Source organism: Bactrocera neohumeralis, chromosome 2 (genome assembly GCF_024586455.1).
Source record: "Bactrocera neohumeralis isolate Rockhampton chromosome 2, APGP_CSIRO_Bneo_wtdbg2-racon-allhic-juicebox.fasta_v2, whole genome shotgun sequence".
NCBI classification, from domain to species: domain Eukaryota; kingdom Metazoa; phylum Arthropoda; class Insecta; order Diptera; family Tephritidae; genus Bactrocera; species Bactrocera neohumeralis.
The window spans coordinates 36,745,274-36,764,106 of NC_065919.1; the positions used below are offsets into that span (position 1 = coordinate 36,745,274).

Genomic DNA, 18,833 nt, shown 5'->3' on the forward strand with positions numbered 1-18,833 from the left:
TATTAAAGTTAGAAGTAAAAAATTTGATGACCGATGTTATTGTTTATCACACATCTTGAATAAAAACGACTCTTGTATCTAAAAAAAGTTTTCTAATTATACTCTATAGTGAAATTGTAGAAAAAATATAAAAATCAGTCATTTCTGTTTAAAAATGGAAAAATTGCTCTAATTTCTACGAAAGCAAACTTTAATCGGAAAAAAAAAATTTTCCTTATTTTTGTCACAGGAGACACTAAAATTTAACATGTAAATGTTAGACCTGAAAATCGTGTTGACCGGTGTTATCTATGAATTTCAATTATATATCTCACACATTTTTTAGGTCAAAAGTCAACTGTAGGTACTGAGGCCCACATATTCGATAGATAGTTATACATATGTATTATCCATTCAAGTTTTCGCAAGCACAGATAGACAGACAGACGACGAGACAACGGACAGACAACCGGAATTTAACTCGTCTAACTCGATCATTTCTAGCGATAACGGTGGTTAGGTGAGGAAAACTATTATACTGTGTAGCAACATGTTGCAGGAGTATAAAAAGAGTATAAAGTTTGATTAGGAGTAAGAAAATATTGTCTGTGTGTTCAATTTTACTACATTTTGTTTATTTAAACTTAATTTTTGTCATCCTCGAGCTTTTGCGAGGAGGAATTCAATATGCCAACCAGTTGTGGTTGACCAGGCGTAAAGAAATGCGGGAGATTCTTATGAATAAATTTGTTTTTTTTTGTAATATGAAATATTTAGAATGTTATTGGTCAATGATGGAGTGTTTGGGGTTAAGAAGATTTCGGTTTTGTAGTTTTTTCGAATATTCTATTTGCTATATAGAGAGACATTCATACATACATACATATATTCGAATAAATTTGTACAGGAAGCCAATTTTAAAAACATTTACATATATATTGGTTAAGGGATCATCTCAGTGTGAAATTTTCGAGAAATCAATTTTTATGTTATGTTGCATTATCGGATAGTATACAGTGTAACAAGCATTCTCTCAAGTTTTGAAATAGAAATTCAAATTATTACGGTCGCTACAGCATTTCTTGTAGAAAGAGAACAGAGTGGGAACGCAGCGACTCCTCAATACTTCTCATAATTCTGTTTTTCAAAACGGTTTCCACTCTCAATAGAAAAGTTTTGAAGATGACTATTTCCAATTTGGAGAGAACATTTTTAACGTCGTTCGCTATCGCGCTATTTAGCTTTTTTTTTTTTGCCACGAAAAATTGTCGAAAAAAGGGACAATTCGATCACTTTTGTTCAAACCGCCGCCATTTTGTCGAATTTCAAAAATAACAAAAATGTTTGTTTTAGACCACAATTGTGGCCGCAATCGTGGACATCGTACAGGACCTTGTTTTCTTACATGTCATTTCAACTATTTATTTAACTATTATACACCTAATAAAGAAACATAAAAAAAAATAATTTTTAATATTTAATAATAATCAATTTTATTTTAATTTAATCTTCTCTTTAATGAGGGAATGACTGATTTTATAAATATTCTTGAATTCAATATATTTGTCTAATTAATTTTGTATTATTCGTATTTTCTTTCAGTACATGCCGAAGAATATCTGCGCGAACGGTTGCCAGGTGGTGAACTTTTCTTTTTCCACAAAACTAATACGGCTGTGTAAGCTGACGTTGAGCAACACCAAAAACTCCGTCAAGATCGGGAAGGACCTCTCCGAGCCGTTCGATACCAAACGAAGCAAAGCAAATGGGTCTGGCAGTGAACAAGGGCTCCTGTAATCAAACAAACAGTCGTCGCACTCGCTACAAGCTCTCACGATACTGTTGACAGTCATAACTTTGAAGTCGTAGATAATTTCGTCTATCTTGGAACCAGTATAAATACCACCAACAATGTCAGCCTGGAAATATAACACAGAATAACTTTTGCCAGCAGGTGCTACATCGGACTGAGTAGACAATTGACAAACAAAAACCGAACTCTATAAGTCACTCATTATTCCCGTTCTGCTATATGGAACAGAGGCATGGACGATGACATCTGATGAGTCGACGTTACGAGTTTCCGAGAGAAAGATTCTGCGGAAGATGTATGGTCCTTTGCGCATTGGCAACGGCGAGTATCGCAAGCGATGTAACGATGAGCTGTACGTTATATACGACCACATTAACATAGTTTAGCGAATTAAGAGACAGCGGCTACGCTCTCTAGGTCATGTCGTCCAACTCCAGCTCTGAAAATATTTGACGCAATACCCGCACTTGGAATCTCTTATTGGCGTCAAACAGAACGACTGGCGCGCTGTTGTAGAAAAAGATATGTATTGATATCTATCTCATAATAAACAGCGTTATTAAAAGAATCTAATTTTTTATTCGCTTAACTGTGACTTCATGTAAACCGTAACTCAATTATAAAATTAAATACATTAAATAAAAAATAGTCTATGTACAATAAATTTTAGATTATCTAGAACTTCCTTTTCTTTTTAATACGATCTAGCTCGTTAAGTTCACCTTGTTGAATCGAAGCTTCTTGATAAATACGTTTCACCTTCTCTTTGCGCTCCATGTCACTGAAAATTTTAAGCATGTAAAATCCAACTCTAATATATGAATGTCAACTCTAATACATACCTTTGAATTTGTTGTTCTATACGCATCTTTTGTAAGAACTCAGTGTCTCTTCTGATTTCTCTTATAGCACCTTTAGTTTCACGACGTAATTTATGTACCAATTTGACCCTTTCCTCTTTATCCTTCGTTAATCGTGGACGACGTTTGTCATCGTAAATTACTTCAATTCGCGGCTCAAGAAGTCGTAGTGCTTTGGGTTTCTTTTCAGGCGGTACAATTTTAGTTAATTTTTTCTTAGAAACCCTTTCTAATACCGATTTGGCTGCTTTGAAATTCGTGTGCACGAATTCGGGATATATATCTAAATGTACGCGATCAAATAACTCCAAAATGGGTATTGCAAAATAGTTCGAACCAATATTTTCTTCGAGATTAGAAATAATGTCTTTTATTAGTCTCAGTGCTATATTCAAAGCACGAATTTTAAAGTCAATGGAAAATGTAGTCAAAACTAAGTCGTCTGATTTCAATAACTCCTCAATTAATATCTCTTTCTCTTCAATTTCAGCAATAGCCAAAAGTTTGCTCATCGGTCCTGTACTCTGAAATGGTGGCACAATTCGTAACACTTCGACAGGTCGTTTTGGTATACTCAAATATACAATGCCAAGTAAAAAATTCAATGCTGCTGGTAAAAAACGTTTTGACAAACGAGAAAATTCAAAACAAATTGTTACCAAAAATAAACCACCTGCTACCTCCTGCCTCGTCCTTATACGTGCCTTCGATAAGACATGTTGTATAAAAATATAACAGGGTGTAACTACTGCGTGTCGAAAGTCTGATGTGCTGCAGTAATTTGATACAAGCTTTAAAAATATAAGCGTCTCTAGTGGAGGAAACAATTTAATATTCTTTATATAATTATTGTATTTTTCTTTGATAACGTCCAACAACGTATTTGACAGTTTATCTGGTATCATTTGGACTAGATCGTACATATGAGGATTGAGAATATCCAATATTTTGAATTGTATTTGTATGTCGTCTTGAGTAGCGTCAGCAAATAATTCATTTACATACTGCAAAAGGAAGTCGAACAGTTTGCTAATATTATCCCTGTTGTTTATTCCATCTAGCTTTGGATGATTACATTTTATAAGGCGCTCAATAATGATACCCTGTTCCTCCGGTTTACGCTTATACAGCAATTTATTGAAACCCTCGTAATTATCAGGAATATCCATCATATATGGTAAGTCATCATTTTCACTAATTTGTGCATTCGGCATATTGTCATTTTTACTTTCAGCAGTTTTAATGTGTACATTTTTTTTTGAATGCACATTTTTTTCAAGATCTCCTCTTTCAGATTCGGAGTCAGTTACTTTCAAGTCACTTAAATTATCATCGTCATTTTCTTCTTTATTGGAGTCATTTTCATATTCTGATTCCTCTTCTGAGTTTTCATCATCTTTGTCATCTTCACTCTCTTCCTCATTTTCGCCGAGTTCGACCGATTCTTCCTCCAATCCCTTGGAAACATTTTCCATCAATTTCGTTCCCAACTCACCTATAAAAGGTGTAACAAATAAACAAGTTGAAATTTTAATTCCAATAACTTACGAACCATCTAGAGTATATGCTAACGTTTCATCTTCTTCTTCGACCGAATAACCGAAATAACCATCATCTAGCGCATCGGCTGAACGATGTTCAGTCTGTTTTATATTAACATCGACGATTTCTCCGTCTCCATGCATTCGTTTTAGTCGCTCTTTTTCCAATTCTTCTAATCTCTTTCTTTCTTGCTTAGCTAAATCTTCTTCGGACAAAAGTTTATCAGAAACTGCTCCCCTAGGTTCAAAAATCATTTCCTTCAAAGCCTTATCATAATCATCTGGTTTAGACTTTTCAAGCATCTCTTTTTTAGATAATTTATCCACTAATCCGAGTAACTCTTTGTAATTTGAATCTAATTTTTCTGTTAAGCTATATATTTCGTCTTTTTCTTTAGCTATTTCCAATTTCTTTCGTTTTTGTTCTGCTATCATATCTTCTATCGCCGACTGCCGATCTTTTGACAGTTCGGAGTCTCCACCAAAATGAGCAGCTCCAGTGAACTCAGCTATAAATAATTTAGAATTATGTTAATTAATTTAATATATTATTTTATATAAAGATATGTACATTAAACAAACCATTTAATTTATCATCCTCCAAATCTTCATCGTCAGAACGTTCGTCTCGAAAATGTTCGATCTCCTCTAATGTTTGACCTCGATGTGTCAAAATATCATCGTCATTTAAGTTAAACCTGGACGCTTTACTTTGTTTGAGCTGCTCTACTCTTGCTGCCACAAAACGTGCATTTATAACATCTTCACTCAATTGATCACTGTTCTGAAATCTGCCTATTCTTTGGTCACGAAATTTGTTGGTTTTGTGCTTATTTTGATATTCAACAGCAAGTGTTTCTTTACGTTTCCTAACGGCTTTCGCGCGTGATACACCAGGTAAACCTTTATCATGCTTGCAAATGCGTCCCAGAATTTGAAACTTTTCTTTGTTTACATGTACCTCAAATGGATTTAGCCGATTTGATGTTGCCGGTTTAGCTGATGCAAAAGGGTTTGCTTGTTTTGCTCCATTGGTTTTTTTCGAGTATACTTGATCCGCTAGTGCTTTTTTGTTTTTCTTTACTTTTGCCATAACTTTAATTATGAAATGTGAAGAATATATTGAAAAATTAATTATTTTAGGAGAATGAGGAATGAATCAAGGAAATATAATTTTTATTTAAACACTCGCACGTGGAATCAATACAGAGTTGTATCCTACATTAGTGGTGACTGCCGTAATGAGCAAAACTGATGATTCTTGAATTGCATATTAGATGGTATGTCAATAATAAATTGGTTAAAATTTAAGACTTTATGTTTTTTTAATTTTTTTCTTAAGTATTACTTTTTGATATTGAAATAAATGACAACGACATAATCACAAAATAAAAAGTTCTTGATTTTGTTTCTTTCACTCAATAATGACGCCTGCCACACATTCTTTATTTATTGTGATAATTGGATCGTGATCCATACTGAGAATTGATAGATCGCGATTCAAAATACCAGGTCAATTTTTACCTCTCCAGTATTTATTAACAAACAATTATTTTATTGGTTTGTTAAAATTCAGCTTTGGAAGAAAAAGTTGCAGAAATCCTTATGATAAATTCACCAGGTTTTTGAAAATGCTAAAATTCTTTCGATTTTTAATTATTTTAATTACGTTGATCCTCCGTATTCCGAATTTACGTTACAAAATGTACTAAGTCCATCAATATTGCTTATACACCAAAGGATCAATAAATATCGCGTTGCTGGATTTGCAGAAGTTCAGGCATTATGCGCATTTTTACAATTTGACCAATCTGGCAATATTTAATATATTAAATTTATATATCAACTCTGAGTTCGAAATCTAATATTCTTATATTAATTTCGAAGGTGTGCGGAAAATCGGACAAATTTTCATAGCGTTAAACTTCTTTCGGGTTTGTTTTGTGACAAAAGCATAATAACAAATTTGAAAATATATAATTTCTGTTTCAAATTGTAATCTTGTTTAATTGGAGTGTGATTATGAGTGAAACACCTCCGCATTCGAATGTCGGAGAAATGCATCCGCCTCAGACCGATAATGGCTATGGCGAACGTGATTACCGTGCAAAGCATGACAATTCAGAGCGTTCCCGTTCCAGTTCAAAAGACCATTATAGCCGCGATGTTAGAGATAAGGATAAAGGACGAGAACGAGATAAAAAGAAAAGGTAAGTTTTTATATAATTTTGTATCTTATTATATTATTTATATATATTTTTTAAAAGGGATAGATCTCGGGATCGTTATCGCGAACGGGAAAGTAAAGATCGCGATCGGGATCGCCACTATGAAAAGGAAAGTAAAGACCGTGATTGGGATCGCCACCATGAAAATCGTGAAAAAGATCGCCATAAGAGAGAGAGGGATCGAGATCGCAATAGGGACCGGGATCATGAACGTGATAGAGAAAGAGATCGTGATCGTAAAAGGGAACACTATGAACATGACAGGGATCGAAACTCTCGTTCTCGTCGAAGTAATTCTAGAAGCCACTCGCGTCGTAGTCGATCACGAAGTAACGATTATGATAGTCGAAGGAAACGCCGTTCACATAGTCGTTCTGATAGACGTGATCGGCTTCAGGATAGTAATCGAAGAGGGAGGTCGAGAAGCCATAGTTATGAAAGTCGTAGGCATGATCGTAGCAGCAGGGAACGTGAACATAGTCAAGGAAATGCTGTGGATTCGGACTTTCGTAGCGGGCGAGACCATCGCATGGACACAATAAAAGAGGAGTCCCGTGAAAAGGGATTTGATTTAACCCAGACTATTCAAGAATTGATGAATAGTACAACTTCAACCAAAAATTTTGCTGCTCTATTTCAATGTTCCAATAGTAATGATTCCTGCAGCAATGGACCTTCTGAAAATTCACGTAAGTGGCCTATCTTAATTATTAAAGTTATTATATCATTGTTTAACGAAGTACACCGTAGAATTAGTATAAGGTAGATAATCAATAGTATGAAGACAAATGTACCATGTTTTGCTGCAAATAATAATTTTCTTTTTTTACTGGAATGAAATAAATTACTTCATCACTGTTCTCTGCTTATTACTTGTACTCAAATTAATACCATGCAAGAAAAACCCGAAGCTATACTATTTACTCATATATTTCTTGTAAAAATGGTAACAGTTATTTGCTAGTAGTCTAATCAGAACCATTTTTTTGAATATTGAAACTCTGCTTTGGACAGTAATATATGTATCCCAATTTTCGTGCAGATACTTTTATCTTGTCAAATGAAAAAGGTTTCCATACAAGAACTTGATTTTGATCGATCGTTTGTATGAAAGCTATATCGTAGTTATAATTATTAAATTAACTTATTTCGTAAAGTTACATTGTCAAAAAAAGTTTTCCATACACGGACTTGAGTTTGATCGGTCAGTTTGCTTGGCAGCTAGTCGTGGACAGCGAAATAACACAGTTTAAAAAAATTATTCGAATCAGTATTTAGTTTAATCAAATAAGCGCATTGCAATAATTTCTTACTTTAGTATATGCCTTGACTTCCATAACTTATAACGGTAAGATGGTGCTGTTATCATGCTGCTTACAATCGTATACTAACCAAAATGGATTGGACACACATTTGGTTAATTATTAAAATATTAATTATTAATTAGCAATCATGAAAAAATATGTTTTAACTGTAGCTGCTAAATAAAATTAAACTATATCGACTCGAACTCGATTTTTTTTTTGTACTAAGAAACCCACATACCAAGTTTCATCGAGATAGTCAACCAGATTTTAACTTTTCTCGTCATCCTGATCATTTATATATACATAACCTTAAATATAACTCGCTTAGTTTAATGTGATACGTACAACCGTTAGAAGAACAAAACTATAATACTCTGTAGCAACTGGTTGCAAGTGTATAAAAACGGGTTTAAATTTGCAAAGTGCTCTGGAAAAAAGAAAATGATTTTTGATCTACACAAAAGGCAAAAATACAACTCAGATAACCAAATTATGGTATACTAGCTTTTTATCCGCGGCTTCGCCGGCAGTGGAGCCATTTAATAAGTATGAAAGATAAAGGGTAAGGGTATAATAATAGAAATGAGTCAATATGATAACTAAATGTTATTGCTTGGCTGAGATCAACAATTTTTAAAAATTACTACAGACAATGAAATTTTAACATTTTAATGCATGGGTTTTTTAAATGCACTCCTGCTACCTGTAATGTTTGTCCTTGTGCCTTGCTTATAGTAACAGCAAAGCTAAGCTTGACGGGAAACTAAACCCTTTTGAATTGGAATGGAAGGTCAGTGTGAATAATTGGTATCCGAGGTATTATAACATTATTTCCCTTATCGACACCTGTTAAAATAGTAGCACCAAGTATGTTCTGTCCCAATTTTGTTATCCGAAGCTTTGTTCCATTACATAGCTTAGGAGCATCTAGATTTCGCATAATCGTTACTGGTACATTTAGTTTCAATTGAAGTTTATCTGACGGCACACCAGATAGTTCAAGTGAATTTAAAAACTCCACAGGATATGAAGAACTTAGTTTCGTATCTATAATTGTATCCATTGACAAATATTCCTACATTTCTCCTTGAACCACTTTTAAAATGTCAGTGTTTATCCTATTAACAATTTAATTTCTTAGTGCTAATATTGCTCTTGCACACAACCACTGATCACTACACTAATTTTGTTGCAATTCCGGAAAAACATTAGCAATGAGGTCCACATCACTTTCTACTAAATTAGAAAATTGTCTTGACAGTAATATGTAGCCTTCAACGCCAACATCTAAACAACCATCACCAATTTTCAACAAAATTTCTGCGTAAAGTCTAAATCCACGTCATTATGAAGATGCACTGTCGACCATAAGCTTGACGATTTAATGGACGCTTGAATTTCTTCTGCTGGTGTCCCCCTCTGAATCACTGCGGATCACTGGGTTTGACGGAAATTACTTAGAAATTATTTTGACTCATCTGTAACATTGAATAATAAAGTTTTCGCCAAGTAGTGAAACTTTACCACCGGAACATCACGTTCCAGCAGCTTCATCCTTCCATTTAAAAGCATCGCAGTACTGATATTTTATATTCATTGAGCCAATAACAATCAATGGATGATTATGATATTCAATTGAAGGATCATATTGAAACCCAGTACCTTTAAACACAGCCCAATCATTACGAATGAAATTTCGGCGGAGCGTGGTCTGCATGTCTGCATTATGAATTCTTCTCGCCTGCGATTGTTCTGGTGTTTCTATCGCTCTTCTAATTGTCTGCAGTGCAGCTTGTCTTTCTAAACGAACTCGTGCCTGAAGAGGCGTTTCAGCTGCTCTCAAAACTCTTTGTCGCTCTGCTTGTTGTTGTCTTCTCAGCTCTGCGTGAGCCGAAGTTTCTTGATTTCGTGCAACTTTTGCGGCACCCGCAATGAATTTTTGGCTAGACCAGATTTCAGCTTCCGACGCATTTTCTAAGAAAAGCAGAGCAAGAATTAACATCAGCGAGTAAGATCTAAAATAATAAAGTAACAGCTAACCACAAAAATTACGGATTACCTCAAAAATTTGAATAGTTTTATACTGCATGTAACGACAGAAGAAAATAACAATAAATATAGAAAAATTAGAAACAGTTGAAACTATGTATGTATGTATATTCAATTGAATTAGATATTGTCGTCACCGCCGGTAATACAGTGGGACGGTATTACAGTATTCATGGTTGAAACTTCATTACTGTAATGCTATATGGCGAAGTAGCTAAATTTTACGATTTTTTGACAAACAATTTTTTTATCTTTTTTAAATTTTTTTTTTTTTAATATAAAGTACCCTATTTTACTTCTAATACCTTCAGGAGTATATGTACAAAGCTTGACGATCGGTTAAGTAGTTTTTGCGTGAAAGCGTAACAATCGCATTTATAATATTAGTATTGCTGAAAAATAAAAAATAAGCAAAGCTCCTACACGAAAAACAACGGAAACACGTTGATAGAGCCAACATGAGAAAGATCCTTTTAAATTTTTCCTAGAGATTATGTCTGAAATAAATGATGAATTTGGGTTTAGCGTATCCAGTGGAATTTTACGAAGGCTTATTCCTCAATTTGTGCTACGCCAACATAAAATTTCATTTTGTTTTCTGTTTATATTATTAAAACGTCATTTTATTGCATGTATTGTAATTTTTTTGTATTTTGTTTGGGATTAAAATCCTAATATGTTTTTATTTTTTCTATTTTAGAAGACGGGAGTGATCGCAAACGACGTAAAAGATCAAGGTGGGGAGGTACTGAAAATGACAAGACATTTATACCTGGTATGCCAACAATCTTGCCCCCAACTCTGGACTCTGCACAACAAGAGGCATATTTAGGTAACGTTAAAATAAATGCATTTTTTAATAACGTAGAATTAAGCAAATTTAGACACTTTGTGAATAGTTCTAGCTTTAAGTATGAAGTTACACTAAAAATAATCATAGAGATAAACAGGAAAATTTCATCGATCTCCATATAAACGTACCCTGATTGCGCCTAGCCAGATAAGCGTCGAGATAGCAGTCAACGGCAGCCGAGAATCAATTTTCAAATTATCTATTCTTTTATACAGCCCTTTATTAACATATTGTTTACTTTAAAGGAAACTACAAAAGAATTCATATCCGTATACGGCCATCGTGTTTGGGTTTAGTTGGAATATATACTTTAAGTAAATACTTTTCTTAAGCAGATGTTGTTATGCTAATCAGTTTTTTGACAAATTTTAAGGTTTAACAGCCAACTCCCGTCCGTATGCACAGGATGCACGGATCATATCAGACTTACCATTACGAGAAGCGAAAAATTGCTATCTTAACTTAAAACACGTGGAAATTTGAAGTAGTATCTTCATAGTAAATTGAAACTTATAATTTGTGCTCTAATAACATTGTTGAATTCACGAATAATTATAAAATTTTATTAGTTTTACCAAGAAATATGTAAGTATTCCTAAAGGAAGAAACTACGCTTGTGTCCTGAGTGGCATTAGGCAATTTTTGCGGTAGCTGACTAATGGCCAAATATAACCAAAACCATATGAAACATCGGAACAATCCGCATATACACAGTTTTATACAAAAATCTAATAAATAATTTATCCTTACTTTGTCTTTATATACAGTTACTGAAATTTCCAAGTAAATCATTTTAACGTCTACTAATATTGAGGCATGCCTCAATTCTCTCTCTTTTTTCTAATCCGTTTTAATTGCAGTTCAACTAGAAATCGAAGAAATCAGCCGCAAATTGCGCACCGGAGACCTGGGAATACCGCAAAATCCAGAAGAAAGGTTTGAATTGCTTTGTACACAATCACTCACAGTTGCTTTCTAATACATGTGCAGCCTAGCAGGAAGCTTCAACTTCGCGCTATGACATCTATGGGGACCATCCTCTATGATTGAAAAATAATCAGGTTTAAGTAATGCTTTATTAATATAAAGCATTACCAAAATGTTGGATAATATAGATAATATTCGTGTCAATTTGAACTAGGGATTCGGGCATATTTTTTCAATCTCTTGAACGAAATTGTTCCATAAAAGATAGATTTATTATATATTTCATAATTCAAATATTTTTGAGAAATACATAAAAACTAGGAGAATATTTTAATGTTATTTGGATGTTAAATTACTCCTAAATAGTTTTTCTTCCTCAAATTCAAATTATATTTACTACGATATACATACATTTATTTGCATATGTAGCTAAATAAAAAATAAGCCGCCGGTAGGTAAATCTATCCCGTACACTCGTCAGAAATAAGTTTTTTTTTGTAAGTTTTGTGATTTAATTATGAATGGGAATTATAGCTAAGACATTGATAATAGTTTTATTTTAATTTCAATTTACTTAAATCGATTCCTACTAATAAAGACTAATTTTCTTTTTCATGGCTATGAGGAGAATAAGACAGTAAAGCCAAAAGATTAAATTCCATCGAGGCTCATGAACGATTATTTAATCACGATTTCTGAATTAAATCGGGGTAAAATATGGCGCTGTGCATCGGTCAAAGTTAATAATTAATATACGCTATTAATTAAAATTTTTCTCTTTTACCCCCAGCAAGAGTGAAACGTATCCAGACGGTTCTTTATTCCAATAATGCAAAATTAATTTTCAGAATATGTATAGGAACTTAGGTTAAGTTATATATATAAATATGATAATACAGCCTATAATTATTATTTTTCAACTACATGAACAACTTCATACGTAATAATTGTGCGCCTTCAGCTATTCTACTAAACATTGCAATTAAAAAGGAACCAATTTTTATTTGTATCTTTCACAGGTCACCATCACCTGAACCAATTTATAGTTCCGATGGCAAACGGTTGAATACACGAGAGTTTCGTTTCCGCAAACGGTTGGAAGAACGTCGTCATCAATTGATACAGAAAATGCAAAGCGTTAATCCGGAGTTCAAACCTCCAGCAGATTACAAGTAATATACGAAATAAATATATTTACTGAGTATTTTGTAGTATTAAATTTTTTTCGTAGGCCGCCTGTAACACGCGTTAGCGACAAAGTCTTGATACCACAAGAACAACACCCAGACATAAATTTTGTTGGTTTGCTGATTGGTCCACGTGGAAATACTTTGAAAGCCATGGAGAAGGAAACAGGAGCTAAGATCATAATTCGAGGCAAAGGTTCCGTAAAAGAAGGGAAAGTCGGTCGAAAGGATGGCCAACCCTTACCAGGTGAAGATGAGCCTTTACATGCATTCATTACTGCACCTAATCCAGAGGCAGTGAAAAAAGCTGTGGATAAGATAAAGGATGTTATTCGTCAAGGAATTGAGGTTCCAGAAGGTCACAATGATTTGCGACGTATGCAACTCCGAGAATTGGCACAATTGAATGGTACTTTACGCGAAACTGATTGTCCACGTTGCACAAATTGTGGTTCAAGCGAGCATAAGTCATGGTTGTGTCCGGACAAACCCAATGTGACAAACAGTATCGTTTGCACTTCCTGTGGTGGAGCAGGTCACATATCAAAGGATTGTCGTAGCAAAAGACCAGGGGCCGCTGGAGAAGCAACTACTGAGGACTCGCAAGCGAAAATTGATGAAGAGTACATGAGTTTAATGGCCGAACTGGGCGAGGGACCACCACCAAGTGCACAGAAAGCAAGTGTCGATCCTTTAGCGCAGGTGCACTTAAATCGCGGTTATAGTCTATTTGATAAGAAGCCAGCGCAAACATTAACGATTCAAGCGCCACCACCCACAATTGCCCAACCGGCCCCATCGACTGTACCGATAATTCCCACTGGGCCACCGCCTCCCCCTATTCCTCCAGCTTGGGGTGGTTCAGCTGGTCCAATGCCTCCTTTAATTCCGCCGCCATGGATTAGTGCACCGCCACCGCCACCTGGTAACGAATCGTTACCACCACCACCAATACCAGGCGCATCATTACCACCACCTCCACCGGGAACCGGTCCAATGCCCCCACTGCTTCCTCCGCCTCCCGGCACCCAAGCACCTTTGCCTCCTTGGACACCACCAACTCCGGGAGGTATGATGCCACCAGGGTTCGGTGGGTGGGGTGCTAGTTTCATGCCAGCGCCACCATGTGTTCCACCACCACCTCCTTGTGCGCCACCACCGCCTGGAATGCCTGCTTTAAATCAACCGCCACCACCACCGCCACCATCTAATTGAATTTTTCCATAAAGAGACAGCATTGTTAAAACTAATTTAAAAACGCGTCAATTGCTTTAACAGATTTCGCTTTGAAAATTAAATATTTGGCAAACTGTTCCGTAATCCCTAAATATATATTATCATAAATATATAAAGTTTTAAAATGCAAAGTGGTAGTTTTACTAAGTTTATTTTATTCACCAAATAAAGCTATGCTCAACTTAGCTGTACAGGACTTCATACATCTTTAATTTTTTTTTGTTTCGCCTGACTACACAATTATAAATTGCAGTAGTGAATTTTAATCGATGAAAAAAAAATTATATTTATCCGTGCTTTTTGAAATATTCCTTCGAATCAGCTACGTCTGGCTTGATTGTGTCTGGGTTCTTATCTGGGTGCCAATTTGCTGGACAAACCTCACCGTGTTCATCGACAAATTGGAATGCCTTTATGAGGCGTAGTACTTCGTCCACTGAACGGCCAACTGGTAAATCATTTATAGAATATTGACGCACGATACCGTTGGGATCAATAATAAAAGTGCCACGTAAAGAAATACCTTCATTATCTAATAGAACGTCATAATCACTAGAAATCTTTTTTGTTAAATCAGAAAGAAGAGGGTAACTTAGGCCACCAAGCCCACCATCTTTACGATCGGAGTTGCACCAAACCAAATGACTGAAATGTGAGTCCACAGATACCCCAACTACCTCAGCATTTAATTTCTTAAATTCTTCGATGCGTTCACTAAATGCAATAATTTCAGTAGGGCAAACGAAAGTACTAAAAGAGAAAATAATTAATTTTTGCATAAGAGAAACAAAAATTCAACAAAGAGCTTACAAGTCCAAGGGGTAAAAAAATAAAACTAGGTATTTTCCTCTGAAGTCCGCAAGCTTTATTTCTTGAAAGTCATTGCCCACAACGGCCAAACCTTTAAAGTCCGGTGCGGGGCGTTGCACTTTGACGGCTAGAAGTGAAGCAGCTGTAATATACATAAGTATGTAAATACAAATAAGGCTACAGAAATAGTTGTTCAGTTATAAATATATTTTATACAAATTTATTTTAATTTTTGAAGATCTTACTTTGATGTAAAAGCCGGCTAGCAGCTATTTGTTGTCGACCCGCCTTTTGGCATAAAGTTGGAAGCTAAACACGCCAGAAAAACATAAGATAATTGCAATTACGTAATAACGATCTAGTATATTTTTGCCTCACATTATTGGACTTACTTTTCGGAAAAGCGTCCTTGCCAGGAACGACATTTTGTTGCTATCTGCTAAGTTCTATTTATCTCAATTTTTTGGTAGAATTCGTTAATACACAACTATTGTCGAACTTATTAATATTTGTTCGAGATTGCGCCGGCGCCTCTAAAATGAAAGCTCAATCAGAACAAACAGCTGGCAGAGGAGCTCTCCCCAATGGCAAAGGTGTTGCAATTTAAAGTATTTTCCTTTGATTCTTATGGCCCATTCACATACAACTTTTTTTGTTTTGATTGACAATCATATTTTAACAAAGCATCAAGAAAGCAAATGGTATATGTCATACCAAAACCCATGTATATTTGCGTGCAATGTCACGCAAAAATATAATTGCAACCCTGTTTTAGCTGTCATTTTACATAAAGACATATTACGTCGTTAAATTGTTGAGGAAGGTAAGTTTTAAATAGATTTCATAATTTCTATTTAAATTATAAAGATTTGTTACAGTTTTTTTTTGTTAAAAATGTATGCAGAGGGTGCGCCAATTCACAATAGCCATGCATAATAGTCATTTACAACAAATTGACCGAATCAGCCGTTCATATATCACTAGATTCTGCAATGGGTGCTCAAGTGCCCTTGTATATATCGGTGTAGTATTTTTGCAATCTGCAATCTTGCAAGAGCAAGCGAATACCCCTATAGTGAAATAACGAGCATTACTTTTATAAATTTTTGAACTTTAAAAAGAAATATCTTGAAAATTATGAGTCTGAAGAGGGTACATGCTTATACTTTTTTCAATCCTCTATCCATCCGTACCATCAAATCGCGGCGCCAAAGGAATCGTAATATTGCCAAAGGAATACATCAAAATTTTTGTTCAGAGCAAATGCCTAATAGTGCCCATACACGAGCACACAAGTGCGTTCGATCGGTATGAATTCGTTTGCCCATACACGACACACAAATCCATTTTGCGTCCGTTCTTCACAGAGTTAACATGTGCGACAGGCAAGCGGAACATTTCTTGGAATTTATTTCTAATGTAGCATTTTTATCTATTTCATGAAATTTCGTTAATAAGTTATTCCAACTTTTATTTTTCTTACACTATGTATGTATATATATGAGCGCTTAGGCAAAAAGCGAAAACTTTGAAGCGTGATTTCTCGGTTTTTCATTTTTACGATTATTCTTAATTGGCGGGCAGGATAGAAAAAAAAACTAAACGTCGTATGGAATTAGGGCAAAGTTTATTGGCATAAAATTATCTTATATTTAAACTAAAAAAAATATTAAGAAAAGTCAAGTTTTAACATATTTTTAAACAGCATAAAGTAAAATTCTTTTGATCAAAAGCCACTATTTATTCAATTTTTAATAAAATTTTAAGTTTTATACTTTTGTTTGGAATTTTCTTACAAGACGTGAACAAGCCCATACACGATAAACCGCAAGCGCACACATACCGATCGAACGCACTTGTGTGCTCGTGTATGGGCGCTTTAAAGCAAAGCGTAGCAAAACCATACAACTTCCTTCCAATTATTTGCAAACATACTTTAAAATTTAGCTTCACTTTGCTTTGCTTCGCCTCATTGTGAACGAAATCATACATATGCTAACACTGAACTTTTCTCTCAGAGCGAATGTCTGAAGCAGAGCGAAGCAAGCGGCAGTCTGTTGCCGAGATATGTCATAAAATTTATAACTTTAAGTAACTTTTTGATAAATTTTCACTTTTTGATATTTGTTCGAGATTGCGCCGGCGCCTCTAAAATGAAAGCTCAATCAGAACAAACAGCTGGCAGAGGAGCTCTCCCCAATGGCAAAGGTGTAGCAATTTAAAGGATTTTCCTTTGATTCTTATGGCCCATTCACATACAACTTTTTTTGTTTTGATTATATTATATTTTATTATATTTTATGTTTTTAGAAGCTCTTCAAATTTTGAAATACATATAAACTCAGACATTGTGATAAAAAGTAATAACTATATAATAAATTTTTAAAAGAACGATAACTTACTAAATAAATACTTATGTCAGGAATATTGAATTTCACCCAATATGGGTAAGACTCCGTAAAAAAACGATTTGCAAAGATTTGGTTGAGTTACTTTGAACTCTAAAACGATTTGGATTTGAATTTTCTACAGATGAAATTGCTAAAAATACGTACATAGATTAATTGTACTTATATTAAGGCCAAACAAATTTCACAAATTGTGACCAAAAAAGCAATTCAACTTACATTTGACCTAATTTTTGAGTTTGACAACATCGATTTCTTATAATTTCATCTTTCTTTTAGGTGAACGTATAAGAAATCGATACTCTATATACAGCTGTTGACAGCTAATTAGAAACGCTACATAGTATGTAGTAAATGCTGTTATTTTCTAATAAATCACTTTTTTTACTGCTTTTTCACTCATATTATTAAAATGTGTAAGCTGACGTTGAGCAACACCAAAAGCTCCGTCAGAATCGGGAAGGACCTCTCCGAGCCGTTCGATACCAAACGAAGTTTCAGACAAGGCGATTCCCTACCGTGCGACCTTTTCAACCTGCTTCTGGAGAAAATAGTTCGAGCCGCAGAACTAAATAGAGAAGGTACCATCTTCTATAAGAGTGTACAGCTGCTGGCGTATGCCGATGATATTGATATCATCGGCCTTAACACCACCGCCGTTAGTTCTGCTTTCTCCAGACTGGACAAGGAAGCAAAATAAATGGGTCTGGCAGTGAACGAGGGCAAGACGAAATATATCCTGTCATCAAACAAACAGTCGTCGCGCTCGTGACTTGGCTCTCACGTCACTGTTGACAGTCATAACTTTGAAGTTGTAGATAATTTCGTCTATTTTGGAACCAGCGTAAACACCACCAACAATGTCAGCCTAGAAATCCAACGCAGGATAACTCTTGCCAACAGGTGCTACTTCGGACTGAGTAGGCAATTGAGAAGCAAAGTCCTCTCTCGACAAACAAAAACCAAACTCTATAAGTCACTCATAATTCCCGTCTTGCTATATGGTGCAGAGTCTTGGACGATGACAACAACGGATGAGTCGACGTTGCGAGATTTCGAGAGAAAAGTTCTGCTAAAGATTTATGGTCCTTTGCGCGTTAGCCACGGCGAATACCGCATTAGATGGAACGATGAGCTGTTCGAGATATACAATTCAACGCGTCTAAAAAAGTTTTGGATCTCTTTGTTTGATTTAACCAGTTCCTGAAAATATATTCAAAATTTTAGTTAGAGAATATAATCTGAAGAAAAGATTTTTAACCTTTTCCACATTCTAAATTCAGCGCGATCTTCTACATCAGCGGACCATTGCTATTATAAAACACGAACAGTCTCCTGCATCTCAATAACGTCAAGATTTACGCATTTATTTGGCAAAATGTTTTCAATTTTGGAAAGCAGCTCTCGATGTTTTAAAAATCGTTCATTGATTTGGTCCAAAAAATTATCTAAAAACGGTATATAAATTGATCTGCGGTAATATTCTTCCGGTTCGCCTTCACAATTGTCGCGATTAGTTTGCCGTTTCGCCAAACGCGGAATTTTGATTTCTAAATCTAATTCTGCGGCTATTGTTTTAACTGATTCAAAAATTAGTTTAAACGATTGTTCAGAATCCTTACGCATTTCACTAAT

The 18,833-nt window shown here is 35.0% G+C and overlaps 3 protein-coding genes and 1 long non-coding RNA gene across 5 annotated transcripts; 2 read left to right on the plus strand and 2 right to left on the minus strand.

The window, feature by feature from the left end:
- The first annotated feature begins 350 nt into the window (after positions 1-350).
- On the plus strand, positions 351-2,473 carry LOC126758328 (uncharacterized). Its single transcript, XR_007666843.1, has 2 exons — positions 351-499; positions 1,582-2,473. It is a non-coding gene; the product is annotated as an uncharacterized LOC126758328 (long non-coding RNA).
- On the minus strand, positions 2,349-5,492 carry LOC126758318 (nucleolar protein 14 homolog). Its single transcript, XM_050472554.1, has 4 exons — positions 4,776-5,492; positions 4,205-4,702; positions 2,635-4,147; positions 2,349-2,573 (listed from the first exon to the last, which is right to left on the minus strand). Exons 1-4 carry the CDS (start codon positions 5,284-5,286, stop codon positions 2,468-2,470), a joined length of 2,628 nt encoding a protein of 875 aa, XP_050328511.1. The 5' UTR covers positions 5,287-5,492; the 3' UTR covers positions 2,349-2,467.
- Positions 5,493-6,079: 587 nt separating this feature from the next.
- Positions 6,080-14,111, plus strand: LOC126762294 (splicing factor 1). 2 transcript variants are annotated; one of them, XM_050478970.1, is made up of 6 exons: positions 6,080-6,403; positions 6,461-7,110; positions 10,478-10,609; positions 11,491-11,566; positions 12,577-12,729; positions 12,789-14,111. In XM_050478970.1, exons 1-6 carry the CDS (start codon positions 6,216-6,218, stop codon positions 13,957-13,959), a joined length of 2,370 nt encoding a protein of 789 aa, XP_050334927.1. In that variant the 5' UTR covers positions 6,080-6,215; the 3' UTR covers positions 13,960-14,111. The 2 variants fall into 2 exon arrangements, with proteins under 2 accessions (XP_050334927.1, XP_050334936.1); XM_050478979.1 differs by having other exon boundaries at positions 6,467-7,110.
- A 4-nt stretch (positions 14,112-14,115) lies between these two features.
- On the minus strand, positions 14,116-15,371 carry LOC126762357 (peroxiredoxin-2). Its single transcript, XM_050479074.1, has 4 exons — positions 15,183-15,371; positions 15,036-15,099; positions 14,791-14,932; positions 14,116-14,730 (listed from the first exon to the last, which is right to left on the minus strand). Exons 1-4 carry the CDS (start codon positions 15,213-15,215, stop codon positions 14,268-14,270), a joined length of 702 nt encoding a protein of 233 aa, XP_050335031.1. The 5' UTR covers positions 15,216-15,371; the 3' UTR covers positions 14,116-14,267.
- Positions 15,372-18,833: the final 3,462 nt, after the last annotated feature.